General features: G+C 56.1%; 1 protein-coding gene across 10 annotated transcripts in view; it reads left to right on the forward strand.

The window, feature by feature from the left end:
* Positions 1–315: 315 nt before the first annotated feature.
* Positions 316–22,455, forward strand: part of TBC1D24 (TBC1 domain family member 24) — a 30,638-nt gene continuing 8,498 nt past the window's right edge. For 7 of the 10 annotated variants that reach the window (XR_010152217.1, XR_010152218.1, XR_010152219.1 and 4 more), the window contains exons 1-2: positions 316–393; positions 21,304–22,383. Coding sequence is in view for 7 of the 10 variants with exons in the window: in XM_016928638.3 (XP_016784127.1) it covers positions 21,419–22,383 (965 nt within the window). In the remaining 3 variants the exon portion in view is untranslated. Of the gene's footprint in view, positions 394–7,812; positions 8,309–8,369; positions 8,990–21,303; positions 22,384–22,455 lie in introns of those variants that run through there. The other 3 variants (XM_523268.7, XM_054668715.2, XM_016928639.4) reach the window with 3 other exon arrangements.

Raw genomic sequence — 22,455 nt, forward strand, 5'->3', positions numbered from 1 at the left:
CCTTCCAGCCCTTCTCCCCCGACTCGGGAAGGGACGTCGTGCCCACGCGGTTCCGGATCCACGCGTGACCCGGCCGGACCGCGACTCCGACAGGCGGCTGTCCGGGCCCCCGATGCCCTCGGCAGGGCCGTGCCACCCCCCGCCCCCCTTGGCTTGTCCCCCTGGGACCGCACTGCCGTTGCCTCCCCTCGGCGCGGGACCGGTTCCCGGCCGGCCCCAGCTTCCGCCGCTGCGGCCGCCGACCGTCAGCGCGCATGCCCAGAGCCGGGCAGGCCGGAGCCCCGCGGGCTCTCCGGGGTGGGCACAGGGCGACAGCTCGGCGGGGGCGGGGCCGAGCACGCGCGTGCGCAGAAAGGCCGGCGCGGCAGGCTGAGGAGAAAGCGGCGCGCGGAGGTGGGTGCGCTCGGGGCGTGCGGGGGGCGCGCGGCGGGGTGGCGGGTGGCGGGGCCGGGTCCCCGCTGTCACCGCGGTCGGCGCGTGCTGGGGGCGGCAGCGTGGGGGCCGGGCTGCGGGCCCCATTCGAGGCGGGGATCCCCGGCCACGCGCGGGTTGGGGGCTCCAGAGCCCGGCACCGCCCGGCGCTGCAGCTGCGGCTTGGCCTACGGGAGGGGGCGCAGGAGCGGGACCCCCTGGGCGCGAGGCCCGATCCCCGCCCGGTCGCTGGCCCGCGGCCCGGCCCAGGGCATGGTGTCGTCTGGAAGAGTGACTGTGTCACTGTTTCCTTGGGGCGCTTTCCGTCTCCGCAGGGTCGGAAATCCTCTTCGGGGCTCGGTGAGATTGCAACAGATTCTGATACGCCCTGCCCTGTGGACCTGCAGCGGCCCCGGGCCCCGCCCCGCCCCGCCCAGGGATGACACACGCCCCCACCGACCACCCGCTTGGGGGTCCGCCAGCCCCCGGCCCTGTCCAGTGGGGGGCCCCTCTGGGTGCGCCGTGCCAGGCGGCCGCTGTCCTTCGGGCCCTGGGAGGTGGAAGCCAGGGACTCCCAGCCCTGAGCCAGCACAGCGGAGGGGAGAGCCGGCCCCACCTGGGCTGGGCTGCACCTGTTCCCGCCCCCTCCAGGCGGGAGTCCCCGCGGCCTGGCCACAGGCTTCTTTGATGGCCGTGCCCCGCAGGGAAACGCGCTGTGGCCCCCGGGTTACTGCTTGCGGGGGTGATATTAAAGGCCAAAGGTTGTCTAAAAGCCACCTGGGTGGTGTGGAGGTGCAGGTGGGCTGTTAGGTTGGTGGCTGTGGTTGTGAAGCCGATGTCCCTGTTTTTACCCAGCAGCTTATTCCAGAAAGGGGGCGTCAGCCCGCCCTTCCAGTGCCGATAGAAGCCCTAGCGGGTGACTTTTCCCTGTTTTGCTGTGTTTGCTCTGGAGTCACCAGGTGACTTCCAGGCAGTGTGCAGAAGGAACCGTCCCGTTATTTGGCACGTGGGCCGTTTCCTCCACCCGAGGTCCAGGGCTCCGTCTTCACAGCCTGTCCTCAGCACACAGTAGGCACCTGTAGATGGCACACGTGGCGTTTCCTCCGCCCGAGGGCCAGGGCTCTGTCTTCAGCACACAGTAGGCACCTGTAAATGTTTGCTCAGTTGCGGCGAAGACAAGCAGTCAGGTTCTTTTCATTTTAAGGAACACACACTGGGAAAAAAAACCAATCCAGATTAGAGAAGATCAGAAAATCTTACGAAGATTTTACAGTTACTGTTCCTAGCCTGTGGCGTGACCCCTGCGTGCACCGCCTTTTATTCTGAGGGTTGATCCTCATCTAATCTGAACACTCAGATAGAGGCTTTACATGGAGGACTTATTGGGGAGTGCTTGCTCTACTTAGAAGCCTGTCTTTCCCTGTGAAGAGGGCGGGAGCCACACTGTTCATCTTTGCTTCCCCCCAGCCTGGCCAGGGCCGTACCAGAGGTTTTCTCTACATGATGGTTGAAGTGGATCAAGGTCCTTTTGTCGGAGTGATAGATGTCAACTATTGCAGTGGCTTTCCACTGGGTTGAGGGTGACCTTCCGAGATGCAGAAGTAATCTAGGCAGGGTTTTCATAGCAACAATAAATTTGGCCACCCAGGGTCTGTAAAGTCACCTGTAGGGTAGCCTTACTAGCTCTCGCTGACCACACCTGCCAGGACTGTCCAGCAGGCTCGAGTGACCTTGGGCATGCAGTGTTGCTCTTAATTATCTACAGATCGAGCCAAGCTCAGAAAACACATTAAATGTTTGCCTTTAGATGGTTTCTGGTTTAAAGTACATAAGGACAATGAAGCAGGTTCCAAAAAAAGCACTTAACATTTACCCTGTTCAATGTTTTACCTGTCTGAGCATACCTTTTCTGTTATGACAACTCTGTCAATGGAAGAAAGAAGTCCTTTTCAACTCAAAGCAGCAATTTCAGTGGCTGTTTCAAACATTGCCTTTCAATTGGAGATAAAATCAAAGAAACAAAACCTCAGGCTTTTTACTGAGGACCGACTTGAATCCATTATTCACTGATTTTCTGTATCCTTTCAACGTGCGTGTTAAGCGAGGTGCGGCGGCTCACGCCTGCAATCCCAACACTTTGGGAGGCTGAGGTGGAAGGATCGCATGAGCCCAGGAGTTCAAGACCACCTTGGGCAACATAGGGAGGTCTCGTCTCTATAAAAAATTAGCCAAGTATGGTGGCATGTGCCTGTGGTCCCAGCTACTTGAAGCTGAGGCAGAAGGATCACTCGAGCCTGGGAGCTGAAGACTGCAGTGAGCTGTGATTGTGCCACTGCACTCAAGCCAGGGCAACAGAGTGAGACCCTGTCTCTGAAAAACAAAACAATAAAAATGCATTTATTGAATTCACACTTCATAGGAGGCACCATGCCGTGTGTTCTGTGGATTTGGTGTTAAGACTTGGTCTCTGCCCTTGAGCTTATAGTGCAGTGAGGAGACAGGAGAATAAACACATGGTAGAAGCTCCCACAGAGGTGGACAGAGCCTTCTGTGGGCGCAAAGGCGTGGTATCCAGCTGGATTGTGGTGGGGGTGGGGCTCTGAGATGGACTTGAGCTTCATTTTGAAGGATGATCAGGACCGGCAAGAACAAGTGAGGGAAAGTGCCTTCCCCCGAAGGGACAGTGGATATAAAGTGACAGGCGTGGTTCCTGCCCACCAGCTCTTGGGAGAAGGGCAGTGGTGGCCCCAGGGTAGATGGGGTGAAGTGAGTGAGCTAGGCTGACAGCAGACTGGGAAAAGCCTTGAGTTCCACCTGGGAGTTTGAATTCACCCTGAGTGGCGTGAAGCCTCTGAAGATCTTGGGTTTGTGAGTGACTTGATCAGAGGTGGCCAGGGAGGTGAAGAGGCCAAGGCCGGTTGAGGGACTGTCATGGCACACCCAGAGAGACATCAGCACAGAAAAGAGCAAGACTCAGCCGGGCCCGGGGGCTCACACCTGCAAGCCCAGCATTTTGGGAGGCCAAAGCGGGAGGAACACTTGAGCCCAGGAGTTGCAGGCTGCAGTGAGCTATGATTGTTCCACTGCACTCCAGCCTGGTCAACTCTGTTTCAAAAGAAAAAAGAGAGCAAGACTCTGAGACAAGTGGCTGCAGGATGGGAAGAGCCAGGGAGGAAGGAGGGGATGTTCCAGGATTGAGTGGCGGGCAGTGCCACACCCCATGCAGAGTGTGGAGGGAGGGGGCGGGCTGGCACCATGTGGAGATGGCGATGAGGTTACTGCGAGACTGGGCAGTAAGCATATGTGTTTTGGCCTGGAGCCAAGGAGAGTGTACTAGACGAGAGCATTTTGGGGATGCTGTGTGCCATCCAAGCTGGGGACTGGGTTGGGTCTTCCCAGGAGAATGTGTAGAGTGAGAAAAACAAGACGGAATCCTGAACCCTGTGGACTCCTAATACAGTCTTAAAGTCAGTAAGGTAACAGAAGGCCAGTCAGTAACCCGTTGCCTTTTGGGGGAATGGGGCAGGGTAGTGGGCTTTTTTCTTTTTTTTTTTGTTGAGACAGGGTCTCGCTCTTTCTCCTAGTCTGGAGTCCAGTGTCAGGATCAGTGGCTCACTGTAGCCTCGAACTTCTGGACTCAAGCGATCCCCTTACCTCAGCCTCCCAAATAGCTGGGACGATAGACTTTTTTCTTTTTTTTTTTTTCGAGACAGGGTCTCATTCCCACTGCCGAGGCTAGAGTACAATGGAGGGATCATGAGATCATGGCTCACTGCAGCCTCGACCTCTCGGACTCAAGCAGTCTTCCCACCTTAGTCTCCCGAGTAGCTGGGACTATAGGCGCACACCACCATGCCCAACTAATTTTTGCATTTTTTATAGAGACGGGGTCTCACTTTGTTGCCCAGGCTGGTCTCAAATTCCTGGACTCAAGCAGTTCTCCCACTTTGGCCTCCCAAAGGCTGGGATTACAGGCGTGAGCCACAGTGCCTGGCCTGGCCTTTTAATTTGTCTCTTGGAGTGAAGGATGGAGTATGGGACGGGGGGGGATGCCAGTGTCCTTGCAGTGGCCTTCCTGTCTCACGTGTCTATTTGCCTTTTGGGGAACCTCCAGCTTCAGTGTCGCTCTTCTCAAAGGACCTAGTTCCCCTGCAGTCTGAGGGTTGCTTGTCTCAGACGTTCCCACAGGTAGGGTTCTGAGAAAAGCCTTCTCAGACCGAGAGACCCAAGGCTGCAGAGCCCTCCGGGGCACCTCACTCTCCTTCCAGGACCCTGTTTCTGTGTGGTCCATCAGCATTGGCAGCAGGTACAACTTTGGAAAAAGTCTGCTGAGAACAGAGGCCACACGTGTGATGCGTCCCCCACCCCCCGAGTCCTCCACCTGAGGGGTGGAATGGGTGAGGCCGGGGAAAGGCTGTGCTGCAGAAGCAGCCCCTATCTGCCCGCGGCCGGCACATGGTCCCCCAGGGCTGGCTGAGCCTCTGGATAAGGTTTGAGCTGTTATCTACACCCTCCAACAGAACCTGCTCACAGGGGCGCAGGCTTCTTGGCCTCCGAGGACTGTGCATATGCAGCCATGGCTTCCTGCAACCCTCCCCAGTGTGTTCCCTTCTTTTTTTCTTTTCTCTTTTTGTTAATTGTTTTTTTTTTTTTTCTTTTGAGATGGAGTTTTGCTCTTGTTGCCCAGGCTGGAGTGCAGTGGTGCGATCTTGGCTCACCACAACCTCCGCCTCCCGGGTTCAAGCGATTCTTCTGCCTCATCCTCCCTAGTAGTTGGGATTACAGGCGCACGCCACCATGCCCAGCTAATTTTGTATTTTCAGTAGAGACGGGGTTTCACCATGTTGGCCTGGCTGCTCTCGAACTCCTGACCTCATGATCCGCCTGCCTCGGCCTCCTAAAGTGCTGAGATTACAGGTGTGAGCCACCGTGCCTGGTCGTTAATTGTTTTTTTTTTAAGAGACTGGGTCTTGCTCTGTTGTCCGGGCTGGAGTGCGATGGTGCAGTCACGGCTCACTGCAGCCTCAACCTCCTGGGCTCAAGCCATCCTCCCACCTCAGCCTTCTGAGTGGCTGGGACTGCAGGTTCTTGCCACCACACCTTCCTGATTTTTTATTTTTTTGTAGAGACAGTATCTTACTATGTTGCCCAGGCTGGTCTTGAACTCCTGGCTCAAGGGATCATTTCACCTCAACCTTCCAAAGTGCTGGGACTACAGGCATGAACCACTACACCGGCCTGTTCCCTTTTTCTTACAGGTCATTGAGAACACACCACAGGGGACCTGGGAATCTACTGAGGATACAGATTTCCCACAATCCGAGACTGTGTGTCTGCCTGATTGTTACATAATTTTAATTGGGTGCCACACACCGAGAGAGGTTGTTTACTGGTGGGCCATTCTGTTTCCAGTAAAAGCCCTTCCACTCACTGTGGCATGGTAAATGGAGCTCATCACATGGTCCCTTCAGCCTTTCCTTGAATCATTTCCACCCCTTCCCTAATTACCCTCTGTGATCCCTTTCCCGGCAAGGGTCCTTCTAGCCTTGCTACCTTGGTAAACCTGTGGCCTTAGGATCGAGGTGTGGACATTAACTTTTCTGCTCTGGCGGCTTCCTGGGCTGTCCTCTCCATGTTCCCAGCACTCAGGGGCACTGTCCTTTCCTGGCAGCCTAGTAAATCCCAGGCCTCTGTTTTGGGCCCTTTGGCTTCTTGGCGCCTGTTATGCTGAAGCGTAGAACTGTCTTAGTCAGAGCCCCAAAGGACACTCACCGACCCACGTTCTCATGGAGCTGGGTAGCTCTGACCAGACTTGCCCTCTGGGGCCCTGTCCTTTGACCACGCTGTCTCTATCCCTTCTGAGGCTAAGGCTTCCTCACACTGCAAGATCCAGCCGAGGCAGGCCTTGGCACTGGGAAAGCACCGTGTCACAGCACCTGCACCTTGAATTGGCATCGTCAGTACACCTGACCCGGGCTGGGGTGGGGCCATGCCTCTGTACTCCTCTGCACTCAGGTACCTGGCACACTGGCATTCGGGAAGCATGTCTTGAATGCCTATTAAAATGATTAGGACTGGGCGTGGTGGCTCACGCTTGTAATCCCAACACTTTGAGAAGCCAAGGTGGGAAGATTGCTTGAGGCCAGGAGTTTGAGACCAGCCTGGGCAGCATAGTGAGACTTTGTCTCTACCAGACATAAAAAGTAAATAAAAATAAAATGATTAAACATGCACAACTCCACCTCGAGCTGGATCTCTCCTTAGGTCTAAAGACACTTGCTGAGAACCTGATGTGTGCCTGGCCTTCCAAGGCACACCTGTCACTGGCTTGGAACTCAGACCAATCAAAATGCCTGTGCTGCTGACAGCTGAGCTCTCTTCCTCTGGTTCTCCTCCTGTGTCCTGGGGGTGTTTTTCCAGACCTGCTGTGGGGAGAACCTTTGGGCTCAGATGATAAAGATCCTGAATTAGCAGAGTCCTGTGCCAGCTCCAGCCCCTGCCTTTGGGTGGACCAGACTAGGCTGGGGAAAGAAAGATGTCTGGCTATGAAAGGGTGGCTGGCCAAGATTGAGGCTCAGCCTGCCCCTGCTCAGGCTCTGAGCAGCAGGCTCAGCAGCCACAGTTAGGCACGTTTGCACTTCCAACCATCACAGGCAGGCAGGCCAACTGGCCCATGGTGTGGTGACTAACACCTCATTAATGGTCATACCCCTTTTGTACCTGGCATGTGCCCGCCATTGTGTGCCTCCAGCAAAGAGCCCACTATCAAGTTCCCCAGTCAGCAGCTACTTGGTAGTCACTGTGGCATGTCGGTCACCATTAATATTTGAAAGATGCCTGTGCTCTGCTTCAGGCTGAGGCAGGCACCCTTTACCTTCCTGTCATGTGAAGATGCCTGCAGGAAAGGTCACACCTAGGGTGGGTGGACTAGTAATGCTCCCTGTTGTTATTTGGCCTTCAAAATTAAATTTGTCTTGGGCCCAAGTGGTTTGCGATTTCTCTGAGTCTCTGCCTGTTTTCTTCTCTGTTCCCTCCTTCCCAGGGTACACTGGACATAGTGTGAGACGCTTGGGTGCAGAAGTCACGGTGTGGTAGCAGGGCTGGGTGGATAAGCCAGCACCACAATGGTGGGTGTGCTGGGCAAGGGTGAGGACAGATGTGGACAGGAGGCGTGGAGCTCTGTGACGGCTTGGCCCTGCCCCAGAGGTCCCATGGAGGCCTGTGAAGGAGGGGCAATTGGACTGAGCAGAAAGCGAAAGGGGACAGGTGTGTCCTGCCACTCTGAACAGTGACATTCCCACAGTGTAGTGTGGGGACTGCAGTTGGCACTGTGTGGCCAGGGCTCCGGAAGCTGTTGTCCGAGGGGCAGGGAGGGGCTGGGTCCTGAAGGGCGGGGGACACCAGGAGAGGGTTTCGGGTGGAGAATGGTGACCGGGTGAAGCCCTGAGTGGGCAGGAGGCTGGGAGTGGGAGCTGAATTGCGCTGGAGTCACATGGAGTGTGAATGTTGTGACTGTACCGGAGACACCTGGGAAGCAGCTGGAGGGACAGGCCTGGACCTCAAAGAAGGATTCTAGGCTCAGGAGAGGGTGGGCTCCATTGGAGAGACAGGCACGGGCGGTGGAGGAGCAGCCGCGGAGAGGTGAGGGGATGCCTGGCAGGGAGGCAGGCGGGATGAGGCCCAAGGCAGCTGGGAGATCTGGTGGCCAGCGCGGCCAGCGGCGGGAGGGCCGGAAGCTGGGTGTCGTCTGCTCTTGCCAGCCACTCGGCTCAAAAGGAAAACGGAGAAGAGGTGGAGCTGGAGTGGAGCCTCAGGCCCTGTGGTTTGCTGTGTTTGGGGCCTGCTGTCACAGCACTGGGAGCCTTGGAGAGAGATGGGGAGCTGGGATCCCCAGGAGGTGAGAGCCAGGACTGAGCGGGGGCCTTGGTCTGTGGTGGGAATGCAGACAGCTGGGAAGCTCGCGCCTGACAAGCCCCCTTTCTTGGGGTAGAGTGGGTGGGACGGGGCAGCTGTGAGCTGGAGAGGAGAGGGTGTCGGTGAGGTGTGCTGCGAAGGATGCCAGGTGGCACCGGGGGCTGGGCCACTGGAAACCGCTGAGCAGGCGGCGGGACTTCTCCCTCTCCCCTCGGCCGCTCTCGTGCCTCGGGCTGACTTCCTCGTGCAGTTTATCCATATGGCTGAGACAGGAGCGTGGGGTTGGCGGGCGGGAGTTGGGGCTTGGCAAGACGGTCCGGGCTGAGCTGGCAAGAGAGAAAAGCCAGAGTGGCCTGTGGATGGGGGGAGTCACAGCTCCGAGTGGGAGGAGGGCACTGAGGGCTCTAGGACGGGGTATGGGCGGGTGTATGAATGTGCAGCCTCTGGAGTGGGTAGAGTGGTTTTCTGGAATGCCCGGGGACTGGATAAAAAGGTAGAGATGTAAAGGCTTTTAAAGTTCTAGAGGCCACGGAGCTTTCCAGCCAGGACGGTGAACTTGGCCCTCAAGGGAGGGCAGCACAGAGAGGAAGGCCCTGAGCCGGAGAGAGAGGAGGCGGGTGGTGATGGGGAGAGCCCGGCTGCTGCTCGGCCCAGAGGAGGAAGGGTACGTTCGGGAGAGGATGAAGACTTGGGAGTGGTGTGTTTGCTGTAGACAATTTCCAGAGCAAGAAGGCAGGTTGGGAGCAGGGGCCGGGGGTAAAAGGCAGATAGCAAGGTAAGGAGGCGTGGGGGAAGACCAGCGGCTGTGCTCACCGTGGTTAGTGACACTGTCACCATCCAGCCCCGGTCAGACATGGTCCTATAGCTGAGGGTCTCACCAGGCAGTGGGGGCACAGGTCAGGGGAATGGGATCGCCAGAGGAGCATTCTCAAAATGTGCCTGTGCAGGCATCTCCCACCCCTGACATTCTGCATGGGAGGACCAGGGGGTGGCCACCCTACATGCAGCAGACCCCTGGTGGTCATTCTCCTCTCGGCCTCCCGTCCTCCCCTCCCCACCTCACCACCCCCAGTGGATGTTTCTGATGGCTGTGGCCTCTGCACATGCCCTCCAGGCTGCCACACCGCAGATCTTTCTGGAATAAAAGCTTGATCTCACCTTTCCACCCCAGTACTCTGGTGGTGCCCTGTCACTATCAGGATGGAGTGGTGAGCAGGCCTTGTTACCCAGTTCCCCACCCCCCTGCTTAGAGCAAGTCTTGTATTTCCCTGCTGCTGAGTGCAGGTCCTCCCCCTGCCACCCCCACGCCCAGTCTGCCCTGCCAACCCCAGCATGCTGTAACCGCCTTCTAGAAGGGCTTCCGGAACCCATCCAGCTCCCTGGGGCATGTGACCACCCCGGGGCCCCTCTGCTTCTACATGTGTCTACAAAGCCACTTTCTGACCTCACTGCCAGGTGACCGATTTCTCTCTCAGCTCTTCCTAGCTCAGTGCCAGGCGCCTAGGAGGCACTCAGGAGAAGGTTCCAGAAAGAACGGGTACACCTGAGTGCACAGACAAGTCCAGTGGCTCTCTTCCATCGTGGTCCACTGTGCCAGCTCCATTGTTCCAGGGCTGAGGCCTAGGGCGGTGGGGCTATATGGCAGGAGGAGTGTCTGCACTTTGGGCCTCTGCCTGGGATTTATTTGTGTCTCTGAGGCATCCAGCAGATTCTTGGAGGACAGGATTAGGTGTTCCCTGGCCTTTCCCAGCACGTAGGTGGGAGGCCTGGGCCCCTCATGAAGAAATCAGACTTGGCGTGGACTTGCAAGGAAGGTCCCCCAGCCGGAGGAGGCGTCATCCCCTCCCTGGGGCTGAATGCTGGGGCCACCTCTCCCCTCATGCCTGCCATCCACACCCCGCTCCAGGTCTGCTTTTAGGCCCCAGTCCCTGCCCCGTCTAGTGTGTTCTTCCAGCCTCCCTCCACCTACTCTCCCAGCACCTCTGTGATGTTGTGAAATATCTATTTGGTCTTTGTCCTTGTTTTGTGACATACAACTCCTGAAATCCTCAGAATCTCCATGGTGCTCTTTCTGTCCGCTGGTGTTGACTGATAGCTTCCGGGTGGCGCTGGTCACTGGAAAGACCAAGGCAGGATTAGCGGGTTAGAACTTTCAGCCCCACCCCCAACCGCGGGAAGGGGAGAGGTCCAGAGGTGGAAGGTCAAGTTGATTGCCAGTGGGGTAATCAATCCTGCCTACTTAACAGAGGCTCCATGTCAACCCTAGAGGACAGGACTTGGAGAGCTTCTGGACAGCTGAATGGGAGGGAGTGCCTGGAGGGCAGCACCGTGTCCCTCTCCCGTATCTCACCCTAAAGGTCTCTTCATCTGTGTCCTTTGTAACAACCTTTATAATAAACTAGTGAATGTAAGTGTTTCCCTGAGTTCTGTGAGCTGCTCCAGCAAATTCTTTGAACCCAAAGCAGGGGTTGTGGGAACCCCAACTTGAAGTTGGTTGCTGAGAAGTTCCAGAGGCCTGGACTTCTGACTGGTGTCTGGGGATGTGGGGGGCTTGTGGGATCTGAGCTATCTCCAGGTAGATGTCTCCTGGTGTCGGGATTGAATTGGAGGACACCCTGCGGGCGCCCGCTGCAGAATGGATTGCTTGCTGCCGGGAGAAACCCCCGCATTTTCTGGGTCGCAGATCCTGTGCCGATTGCTGTGCTGGCGTCAGAGCAGAGGAAAACGTGGTGTGAGAGTTTTTCCAAAGAGTCCAGACACGCTTCCAGGCTCTCTCAGCCACCCCCACACCGTCCCTACCATTCCCACCTGGCCCGCTGCTGCCTGTGCCCCAGGGTTTCCGGGCTCTCCGAGCTTCCCTGGCAGGCAGCGAAGCTCTCATCCCTGGATCTTGCGGATCTCGCGCCCGGGCTGGAATGCCTGTGCTGCCCTCCCCTGCCTGGCGGGTGGGGTCAGTGCTCAGGAGCGGGTGGGGCCTGCCGGTCTCCCTAGCCCACCACCAGGTTTCCTCTGTATCCCCGCAGCACTTGGCAAGGTCCAGGGGCTTCCGTGGGGAGCGAGAGTGTTTTGGATCCCGCCAGGGGAGCCCACTGAGAGGAGCCTGCATCTCCTATCACGTGAAGCCCGCAGGGGCCACAGCACCTCCTTCCTGTGGTCCCTAGCTGCGGGCGTTGGGGTTCCCCACCCATGGGGCCCGGCCTCATTTCCTCTTCCTCTTCATTCCCGGTCCCACTCCCAGGAAATGGTGAGGGATTGCTCAGACCAGATGGGAAGAAGTCAGACGAGCGGCAGCTGACGCCCATGCCCTGTTCTGTGGCCCGTGACTGAGGTCCAGCCACACAGAACCCCGGGTCCTTGTTAGCCACACAGAACCCCGCGTCCTTGATAGCTTGTCAGCTGCTGGGACGGGGGCTGTTCTTGTGGCCAGGATGGGTGTGGTGGTCAGGCCAGGGCAGGATGGGGCCCAGGCCTGCAACCCCAGCTCTTCAACCTGGAGTCCTAGCGAACACTGACCTACGTTGGGACAGGGCTGCCTCTTGCCCAGGGGGCTGCAGTTGGCCCCTTGGTGGCATCTGGGAGTGTGTGGGAGTGCCTTCTGTGCTGTGGGCCTCATCCCCAGGGCTCTACCTCCAGCCTGAGCTGCTCTGGCATTTGCCTAAGAAGCATCTGTATCGAAACTGGCTTTGAAAACTTCACAGTGGAGCTTCCCTGGGCTGGAATTCTCTGTTTGTCGCTCGCCCCCGCCTCCAGCATCCCCAAGTGGCCTGGGCTCTGACTGCCACTGTCAGGCCACGGTCCTGTGGGATCCAACCCTGAGCCATCTCTGGGGGTCCCCTCATCTTCTCCACCCTCCCGGTCTAGACTCTGCCTTCCTTTCTCCCTGGCTTCTCTGTCCCAACCCTTCCTCCTCCAGGGCCACCAGGGGGATTTTTGTAAACGCAGATCTGATCGGGTCACCCGCCTAGACTCTCCTCCTACCCCGTGTGGGGACACCCGCCTCTTAGCGCACCCCAGCCCCTCAGCACTGCCAGGGCCGCCCAGCTCGCCTTCGCCCACTCTTGCTTCCACATCTGAGGGGCACCGTCCCCACCCACAGGCTGCCTCCACACCTTTCCGCCCCTTCCACAGCAGCAGGCACAGCCCTGCCCGTGGGGTTCCCCTAGCACTTCCCCAGCTGCCGTGGTTGACAGCCTCCTCTCAAGCCGCCTCTCCCTGGCACAGAGGCGGCACCTCAGTGGAGGTCTGTCATGTGACGACCTGCAGGACGAGGGAGCCGCGGTCGTATGCTGCCTCCTCACATTTGCCGTGACCCGGGACAGGAGCGGTCCCCAGGAAGGGAGGCACGGTGTCGGGGTTGGCGTTGGCCGTGTTAAAATGTCATCAATGAGGCTAAATGTGTGTTCTGTCTTTGTACATGAAAGAGAGTTTGTTTTCAAATCCGGTTGTTTGGGAAAATCACATTCCCCTCTGAAGAAGCGAGACGTGCAGAGGCCTCGTGACTCAGGCTGTCAGGCCTGGAGTTTGGTGCTGGAGTTTGGTGTTGGAGTTTGGTGTTGGAGTTTGGTGCTGGAGTTTGGTGCTGGAGTTTGGTGCTGGAGTTTGGTGTTGGAGTTTGGTGCTGGAGTTTGGTGCTGGAGTTTGGTGCTGGAGTTTGGTGTTGGAGTTTGGTGTTTGGGGATGGCAGGTGGTGTTACTAGTGGCAGCCTTGCCGGGGTGGCCTGTGTCTCCAGGACTCGTGGGAGGGCCCTGGTACTAGAAGTGGCCGAGTGCCCTGAAGTCCCAGACCTGCGTGGGTCCTGCCTGTGCTCAGGGACCCTCTGGAGCCTCTCTCGGAGGTCCTCGCTGTCCCAGGATGAAGGGAGATGGAGCAGCAACAGCAGCCAGCAGCTGTGGGGTTGTGTTCCGCCCCGAGGCTGGGGTGAGCTGCTTGTCTGTTGGAGCGAAGGGGCCAGCTGCCCCGCTGGGGCCCCTCCTGCCCCGTTCTCCACAGTGAGGATCTACTTCCTCCCACATCCATGCTACCTCCCACCTGCCTCCTGGCTAGAAATTAGCTCAGGGCGCCACACTCCTGACAGACGGCCCGCCACCCAGCCCTGGCTGCCTTCCTCTTCCTGTGGGCGCCTTCAGGGGGTTTGCTGCCAGGGACGGATTTGGGGGTTTCTTGGAGCTCCCATGGAGTGAGGACATAGGCTGCTGTTGGGTGTTCCTGGCTGAACACTGGTCAACTGGCAGGAACTGCCCTCCTTGGGAAGGCTGCTGGGGCTGTGGCGGGGTGGGGGTCTGCAAGCCTGTAGCCATTTAAAGGGCCCCTCCTCACGTGGTAGAGCCAGGACTGTGCCCTGTGGCCAGAGGGCACGGTGGTCACATGTGTCAGATGACATATCAAGATAACATTTTGGGGAAATAGAAATCGCTTATACTCATTACTCATTGGCACATAGCTTTTTTTTTTTTTTTTTGTGGGATGGAGTCTCGCTCTGTCGCCAGGCTGGAGTGCAGTGGCGCAATCTCGGCTCACTGGAAGCTCTGCCTCCCGGGTTCACACTACTCTCCTGCCTTAGCCTCCTGAGTAGGTGGGACTACAGGCGCCCGCCACCACACCTAGCTAATTTTTGGATTTAGTAGAAATGGGATTTCACTGTGTTAGCCAGGATTACAGGCGTGAGCCACCGTGCCTGGCTGCTTTTTTTTTTTTTTTGAAATATTTGGCCGGGCGCGGTGGCTCACGCCTGTAATCCGAGCACTTTGGGAGGCCAAGGTGGGTGGATCATGAGGTCAAGAGATTGAGACCATCCTGGCTAACACGGTGAAACCCCATCTCTACTAAAAACACACACACACACAAATTAGCTGAGCGTGGTGGCGCGTGCCTGTAGTCCCAGCTACTTGGGAGGCTGAGGCAGAAGAATCACTTGAACCCGGGAGGCAGAGGTTGCAGTGCGCCGAGATCGTGCCACTGCATTCCAGCTTCGGCGACAGAGTGAGACTCCTTCTCAAAAAAAAAAAAAAAAAAAAAAAAAAACAAGAAAGAAATATTTGCTTTGGAGCAGGAACAGAGTGAGACCCTGTCTCAAAATGAATGAATGAGGCATGGCCCAGTGGCTCACGCCTGTAATCCCAGCACTTTGGGAGGCTGAGGCGGGCGGATCACGTGGTCAGGAGTCCGAGATCAGCCTGGCCAACATGGTGAAATCCCATCTCTACTAAAAATACAAAAAATTAGCCGGGCGTGGTGGTGGGCGCCTGTAGTCCCAGCTACTCGGGAGGCTGAGGCAGGAGAATGGTGTGAACCCGGTAGGCAGAGTTTGCAGGGAGCCGAGATCGCGCCACTGCACTCCAGCTTGGGCGACAGAGCCAGACTCTGTCTCAAAAAATAAATAAATAATAAATAAATAAATAAACGAGCGAACAAATGAATACAAACATTTGCTTCTGATCTGCAGGTACCTTGAGCTCTCAAACAGGCGTGGCGTTTATGAGGAAAGGTCATGTAGGTCCCTGGAGAGGCTTCCCGGGTGAGAAAGAAACCGCACTGGGTATGGAGGGCAGCTTGGCTGTGGAGAGAGGCATTAGGAGGGGACGGTGGCCTGTGAGAGAGCTGCCCCTGGCCCGTGCAGTTGCACCTCCCTCTGCAGGACCGGCTGCGTGTTGACCCGCTGGGACCGTGATGTCCCAGGCATTCTAGAACACCTTTCTAGCACCTGGCCTGGGACCCTGTAAGGATGAGAGCGTCCTCAGGCAGCTGAGCGGTCCTGGCCGGCCGGGCTGGGCTGAGTGCTTTCTATCAACAGGCTCAGTAAATCCCGCAACAGAACAGGGACTGGAGCCCATCCCTTGCCAGTTTCCCACTGTGCTTGGAATACAATCCACGGGCCCGTGGGTGTGTCCGTGCTGCCCTCTGCGCCCTGTAGCGCAGCCAGCCTGTTCGTCCCTCAGCCTTTGCGCCTACTCTGCTGGTGTCTGGAGCGCTTCGTCCTCAGCAATCCCGGCTGCTTCCTTCTCACTCCTCTGGCTCAATGTCATCTCCTGGGAGAGGTGTGCCCTGAGGATCCTCAGTAAAGTAGCTGTCACCCTCCAGACCCACGGTGTGAACCCCCACCATCTGAAACTGTCTGTGTCGGTAATTCTTGTGAGTCTCGTGGGTGTCAGGTGGAATTTTTCCTATTTTCCTGGAATTGCAGGCTGGGCCCAAGGCTGAGGACCAAAGACAGGAGGAGTGCTTCTCTGCTCCACACTCAGGGAGCTGCTGGCAGCTGGGCTGACAGGTGCCACCTCGGAGAACCAGCGCCACCTCACTCCATGCCTCTGCAGGGAACTGGAGCCTGGTGGGGAAGCACACTTTAGGTGAAGGCAGTGCAGTGTTCATGGCGAGCAGCGATTCGCTCGGACCCCAGAGGCCACAGGAAGATGGCTTCCCCCACAGGAGGCACCCTCACAGGGCCCTGCTGGCACTGTCTGCCTTGGGCTGCCTGAACCCGGAGAGAGAGTGGGATAGACTGTTCATGGGGTGTCACCCTTATGTCACCTGCACCCCACCCTGTCAGTCCAGAGTGAGGCTCAACCCACAGGGGTTGCTTGGGAACTGTTGCCCGTGAGGAGTTGGGTGTTATTATCGGCTCCGCTCTGCAGACATGGCAACCGCAGGTTAGGGAAGATGCACGGCTTGTCCGCATTTCAAGCAAACAAGTGGCAGAGCTGGACTTTGTGGCCAGGCCTGTCTAACTGCAAAGCTGCCCCGTTTCCACAGTAGCCCCTGCCTCCCCTCTCACTCCCTCCCCGGCCACCACCTCCGGCTCTGCACCTTTGTCAGGGGTTGGGGGACTGCAGGGAACAGAGGAGGCCTTGTTTGCTGCGTAGGAGCAGGTGCGGCTTATGATGTACAACAGCAGCCAGCCAGCAGATAGACAGCAGGGAAAGCCACTCGGCCGTGAAAGCTCACCTCCAGAGTGTGGGCACTCAAGCCCATAAGTGCTCCAGCCTGGGATAGTTTATGTTTTTGATCAGTTTCCACCTCCCCTTACCTCCTCATCTCAGTTGCCAGTTTAAAGAAAACCTCACTCAGTTGTGAATGCAAGAAAAAGGTTTGGCAAGATATATACCAAAATGTGAATAGCGATTATCTGTATGTGGAAGGGGAGTAGGATTAGAGAGGTAATTTAAACAGAACTCTACATTTTTACTCCCTAATTTTGGTACTATTTGACTTTTTGTGATTTTTGCATTCAAATATCACCAGCGTAATGAAAGACTTTTTTTTTAACCTAAGGAAACCAATCTGGACCTCGTTTTTATTTATGTATTTATTTTTTATTTTTGTTTTCATTTTATTTTTTTTTCAGACAGGGTCTTGCTCTGTCACCCAGGCTGGATGGAGTTCAGTGGTACAATCAGGTCCCACTGCAGCCTTGACCTCCTGGGCTCTGGTGATCCTCCCACCTTAGCCTCCTGAGCAGCTGGGACTACAGGTATGCACCACCACGCCTGGCTAATTTTTTTTTTTTTTTTTTTGAGATGGAGTCTCACTCTGTCGTCCAGTCTAGAGTGCAGTGGCTCCATCTTGGCTCACTGCAACCTCTGGCTGCCGGGTTCAAGCGATTCTCCTGCCTCAGCCTCCCACGTAGCTGGGACTACAGGCATGTGCCACTATACCCGGCTAATTTTTTGTATTTTTAGTAGAGACGGGGTTTTACCTGCTGGCCAGGCTGGTCTCAAACTCCTAACCCTGTGATCCACCTGCCTCGGCCTCCCAAAGTGCTGGGATTACAGGCATGAGCCACTGTGCCTGGTCCGCCTGGCTAATTTTTGTATTTTTTTGTAGAGATGGGGTTTTGCCATGTTGCGTGGGCTAGTCTTGAACTCCTGGGCTTGGCGTCAAAAGATCATCCCCGTTCAGCCTCCCAAATAGCTGGGATTATAGGTGCATGCCACCATGCCTGGCTATTTTTTTTTTATTTTTGGTAGAGATGAGGTCTCATTATGTTGCCCAGGCTGGTCTTGAACTCCTGGGCTGAAGTGATCCTCCTGCCTGAGCCTCCCAAAGTGCTGGGATTACAGATGTGAGCCCCTTTGCTGGCCTGGACCTGGTTTTTATAGATGCCTTAAGTGGGTTGTTGCCTTGTGTGCACAGCCCCAGAAATGTCGTGCTCTCTTTTTGAGTGAGGGTTTGGGGAACAAGAAAGAATCCAAGGGCTCCCTCGGGTCTTTTGCACACATCCTTGGCTCGGGGATCCCTGTGAGTCCCGCACGTCACTGGACCATTCGCGGCAGTAAACACAACTTGGGATCTGCATCTCCCTAAGGGAACTTCGCAAGGTGCACCCACAGCTTTTACTGTTTCCAGTTTAATATTCAACCTGAATCTGGGGCCAGCCGAGTGGAGGCTGGTGCTGCTCTGCCCAGCTCCTGTTCTGTTTAGAAACATGTTTATTGTCTTAAGAAGGAGCCAGTTCTTTCACCCAAACAGGATGGGTCTGGAGTTCCTCCAGAGGCTAGTGGGCCCGTAGCAGGGAAGGAGGGATGTAAGCTGTGGATAACCGACCGACACGTGTAAGATTGTGCAGCGTGACCCGGGTGTGGCTGTGCGCATGTGAGTGGACCTGTCGGCCTGACCTTCAGGACCAGGGAAAGGGGGAGCCCTCACTGCCTTCCCTCCCAGGACAAAGCAAACCAATCAATGGTCTTAAGGGTTTCTTTTCTTCTGAGGCCTAGTCCTGCTGTGGGCAAGGTTTTTCCAGTGGGATATATTAAAATCAACTTCGGTGGCTCACGCTTCTAATCTCAGCACTTTGGGAGGCTGAGGCGGGCGGATCACCTGAGGTCGGGAGTTCGAGACCAGCCTGACCAACATGGACAATCCCTGTCTCTACTAAAAATACAAAATTAGCCAGGTGTGGTGGCAGGCGCCTGTAATCCCAGCTACTTGGGAGGCTGAGGCAGGGGAATCGCTTGAACCCAGGGAGGCGGAGGTTGCAGTGAGCTGAGATTACGCCACTGCACTCCAGCCTGGACGACAGTGCGGCACTCTGTCTCAAAAAAATAAATAAATAAAAAATGGCTAAAATGGTAAATTTTTTGTTTGTTTGTTTGTTTGTTTGAGACAGAGTCTTGCTCTGTCGCCTGGGCTGGAGTGCAGTGGCACAATCTCGGCTCACTGCAAGCTCCGCCTCCCAGGTTCACGCCATTCTCCTGCCTCAGCCTCCCGAGTAGCTGGTACTACAGGCTCCCGCAACCACGCCTGGCTAATTTTTTTGTATTTTTAGTAGAGACAGGGTTTCACTGTGTTAGCCAGGATGGTCTCGATCTCCTGACCTCATGATCCACCCGCCTCGGCCTCCCAAAGTGCTGGGATTACAGGCGTGAGCCACTGTGCCCGGCCTAAAATGGTAAATTTTATGCTATGTGTATTTTCCCACACACACAAAAACACGTGTCGAGGTGTTTTCCCAAGACAGTGTCTCGCAGATGTGCGTTTTACACTATGATTTTTAATTTTCACGAACTGTTTTAAAGCAGTATTTGCCTTATAATAGGTAGGTGAATGTTCTAGCTGCAAGAGAAACTGGAGTGGTCTGGTCACTTAACCAAAACTTGCTGAAGCAGACCCCTGTGGCACACTGGGAACTTCTACCATCCCAGGTGGAAAGGTTAGTCTGATGTGCGTAAGCAAACCTTGCACTTTTGTGCGCAGGACGGTATCCTTGGGCTGGGGCAGCCACCTGTTGTCCAGAATCCCACAGGGCACGTCTTACCCCCTCCTTTTATGTTTGCCTGAGCCCAGGGGTTGCTGTTCTTGGAGAAACACCAACCACCCCCACTTGACTTCTGGCCCATTCGGATCCAGAAATGTGCAGTTTTAAAGCTGCAGCACCTTCCATTTAGGTCCCAGCTCTCCCTCTGGAAAATGCCTGCTCCTCACCAGAGATTCCTCCCTGGAGCACCTGCCTGAAGCATAGCTTTCAAGCTGGTGGTTTTAGAAAGTTAAGAGCTGGCTTCAGAATTCCGACAGGGTGGGATAGCATAGGCTGTGACTTTCTTAGCACGCACAGCTGGTTAAAGAGAACTGGGAACGGGCTGGGCGTGGTGGCTTACGCCTGTAATCCCAACACTTTGGGAGGCCGAGGTGGGTGGATCACGAGATCAGGAGTTCGAGACCAGCCTGGCCAACATGGTGAAACCCCATCTCTACTAAAAATACAAAAACTGGCTGGGTGTGGTGGCGGGTGCCTGTAATCCCAGCTACTCAGGAGGCTGAGGCAGGAGAATCACTTGAGCCCGGGAGGCGGAAGTTGCAGTGAGCCGAGATTACGCCACTGCACTCCAGCCCGTGCGACAGTGCAAGACTCTGTCTCAAAAAAAAAAAAAGAGAGAGAACTAGAACGAAGCATCTCTTTGCTCAAAGTGATCTTCTCAACTGGGGGTTCCTTTTCAGAAGGCCCCCAGGGTGCAGGGTGGTGTGTAGGAGCCTGGGGTGGACCATGCTCAAGTGGAAAGGTGTTTTCAGCAGGGTCAGCCTCTTTTTTTGGTAGAGATGGGGTCTCACCATGTTGCCCAGGCTGGTCTTGAACTCCTGGCCTCAACTAGTCCTCCCACCTTGGCCTCCTGAGTAGCTGAGATTATAGATATGAGCCACTGTGCCCAGCCAAGGGCCAAGCTCTTGAAGCCCTTCTGGGAACTCTATCTCTAGCTTCTCATTACTCAGAATCTGTGTGACGTATTCCAGTAACTTCATAAGTTCTGTGAAAAGAAGGTATACTCCAAAGTTTGTAACGGCTTCTCAAAAGTCACTTATCTTAAGTGGAAGCCCTTCTAATACTTACACAAAGATTAAGGCAAATAATGTGGCTGCGCAACGTGACTCTCACTCGTAATTCCAGCATGGTGGGAAGATCACTTGAGGCCTGCGGTTCAAGGCCAACCTGGGTGACAGAACAAGACCCCATCACACACACACACACACACACACACACACACACACACACAAAATAAATAATAATAATAATAATAAACAAAAAAACAGGCCAGGAGCACTGGCTCACGCTTGTAATCCCAGCACTTTGGGAGGCTGTGGTGGGTGGATTGCTTGAGATCAGGAGTTTAAGACCAGTCTGGGTAACATGGCAAAATCTCGTCTCTACTAAAAAGAGAAAAAATTAGCTGGGCGTGGTGGCGCCTAACTGTAGTCTCAGCTATAGCTGAGGTGGGAGGATCACCTGAGCCCAGGAGGCAGAAGTTGCAGTGTGCCGAGATGGTGCCATTGCACTCTAGCCTGGATGTCAGCACAAGACCTTGTCTCAAACAAAACAAAACAAGGCCGGGCACAGTGGCTCATGCCTGTAATCCCAACATTTTGGGAGGCCAAGACAGGAGGATTGCTTGAGCCCAGGAGTTCAAGACCAGCCTGGAGAGCATAGCGAGACCCTGTCTCTACAAAAAAATAAAAAATTAGGCCGGGGCGGTGGCTCTCGTCTGTAATCCCACACTTTGGGAGGCCAAGGCAGGCACATCACAAGGTCAGGAGTTTGAGACCAGCCTGACCAACATGGTGAAACCCTGTCTCTACTAAAAATACAAAAAATTAGCCAGGCATGGTTGTGCATGCCTTTAGTCCCAGCTACTCAGAAGGCTGAGTCTGGAGAATCGCTTGAACCAGGGGTGAGGAGGTTGCCGTGAGTGGAGATCGTGACACTGTACTCCAGCCTGGGCGACAGGGTGAGACTCCATCTCAAAAAAAAAAATTAACTCGGCATGGTGGTGGACACCTGTCGTCCCAGCTACTCAGGAGGCTGAGGCAGGAAGATGGTTCAAGCCATTCAAGGCTGCAGAGAGCAGGGTCACGCCACTGCACCGCACTCCAACCTGGGCAACAGAGCGAGACCCTGTCTCAAAAGAAAAGAAAACTACACCACATTTGAAAACATACGTTCTTTAAAATGTGAACCTTGAAACACAGATGCTAAAAGTGTTTTTTTAATCCTGCAGGGTGTGAGATGGCAGACAGGTTTGCAGAAAACCCTCAGAAAGGGGGCTGGAGGATTTAGCCACTCTGTCCTCCCCTTCCGGCAGCCCAGGGCCTCCTCCCGAGCACAGCGGCGCTATGGACTCTCCAGGATACAACTGCTTCGTGGACAAAGACAAGATGGACGCTGCCATCCAGGACCTGGGGCCCAAGGAGCTGAGCTGCACTGAACTGCAGGAACTGAAGCAGCTGGCGCGCCAGGGCTACTGGGCCCAAAGCCACGCCCTGCGGGGAAAGGTGTACCAGCGCCTGATCCGGGACATTCCCTGCCGCACGGTCACGCCCGACGCCAGCGTGTACAGCGACATCGTGGGCAAGATCGTGGGCAAGCACAGCAGCAGCTGCCTGCCGCTGCCCGAGTTCGTGGACAACACGCAGGTGCCCAGCTACTGCCTGAATGCACGCGGCGAGGGGGCCGTACGCAAGATCCTCCTGTGCCTGGCCAACCAGTTCCCCGACATCTCCTTCTGCCCCGCCCTGCCGGCCGTGGTGGCCCTGCTGCTGCACTATAGCATCGACGAGGCCGAGTGCTTCGAGAAGGCCTGCCGCATCCTGGCCTGCAATGACCCCGGCAGGAGGCTGATCGACCAGAGCTTCCTGGCCTTTGAGTCGTCCTGCATGACGTTTGGGGACCTGGTGAACAAGTACTGCCAGGCGGCCCACAAGCTGATGGTGGCCGTGTCGGAGGATGTCCTGCAGGTCTATGCGGACTGGCAGCGCTGGCTGTTTGGGGAGCTGCCCCTCTGCTACTTCGCCCGGGTCTTTGACGTCTTCCTGGTGGAGGGCTACAAGGTGCTGTACCGCGTGGCGCTGGCCATCCTCAAGTTCTTCCACAAGGTGAGGGCCGGGCAGCCGCTGGAGTCGGACAGCGTGAAGCAGGACATCCGCACGTTCGTCAGAGACATCGCGAAGACGGTGTCCCCTGAGAAGCTGCTGGAGAAAGCGTTCGCCATCCGCCTCTTCTCCCGCAAGGAGATCCAGCTCCTGCAGATGGCCAATGAGAAAGCCCTGAAGCAGAAGGGCATCACCGTGAAGCAGAAGAGGTAGGTCGCCGGCAGCCTGTGAGGGGCACACCCAGGGTCGGGGGCTGGGGCAGGACGTGTCTGGCATGAGCT

Source organism: Pan troglodytes, chromosome 18 (genome assembly GCF_028858775.2).
Source record: "Pan troglodytes isolate AG18354 chromosome 18, NHGRI_mPanTro3-v2.0_pri, whole genome shotgun sequence".
NCBI classification, from domain to species: domain Eukaryota; kingdom Metazoa; phylum Chordata; class Mammalia; order Primates; family Hominidae; genus Pan; species Pan troglodytes.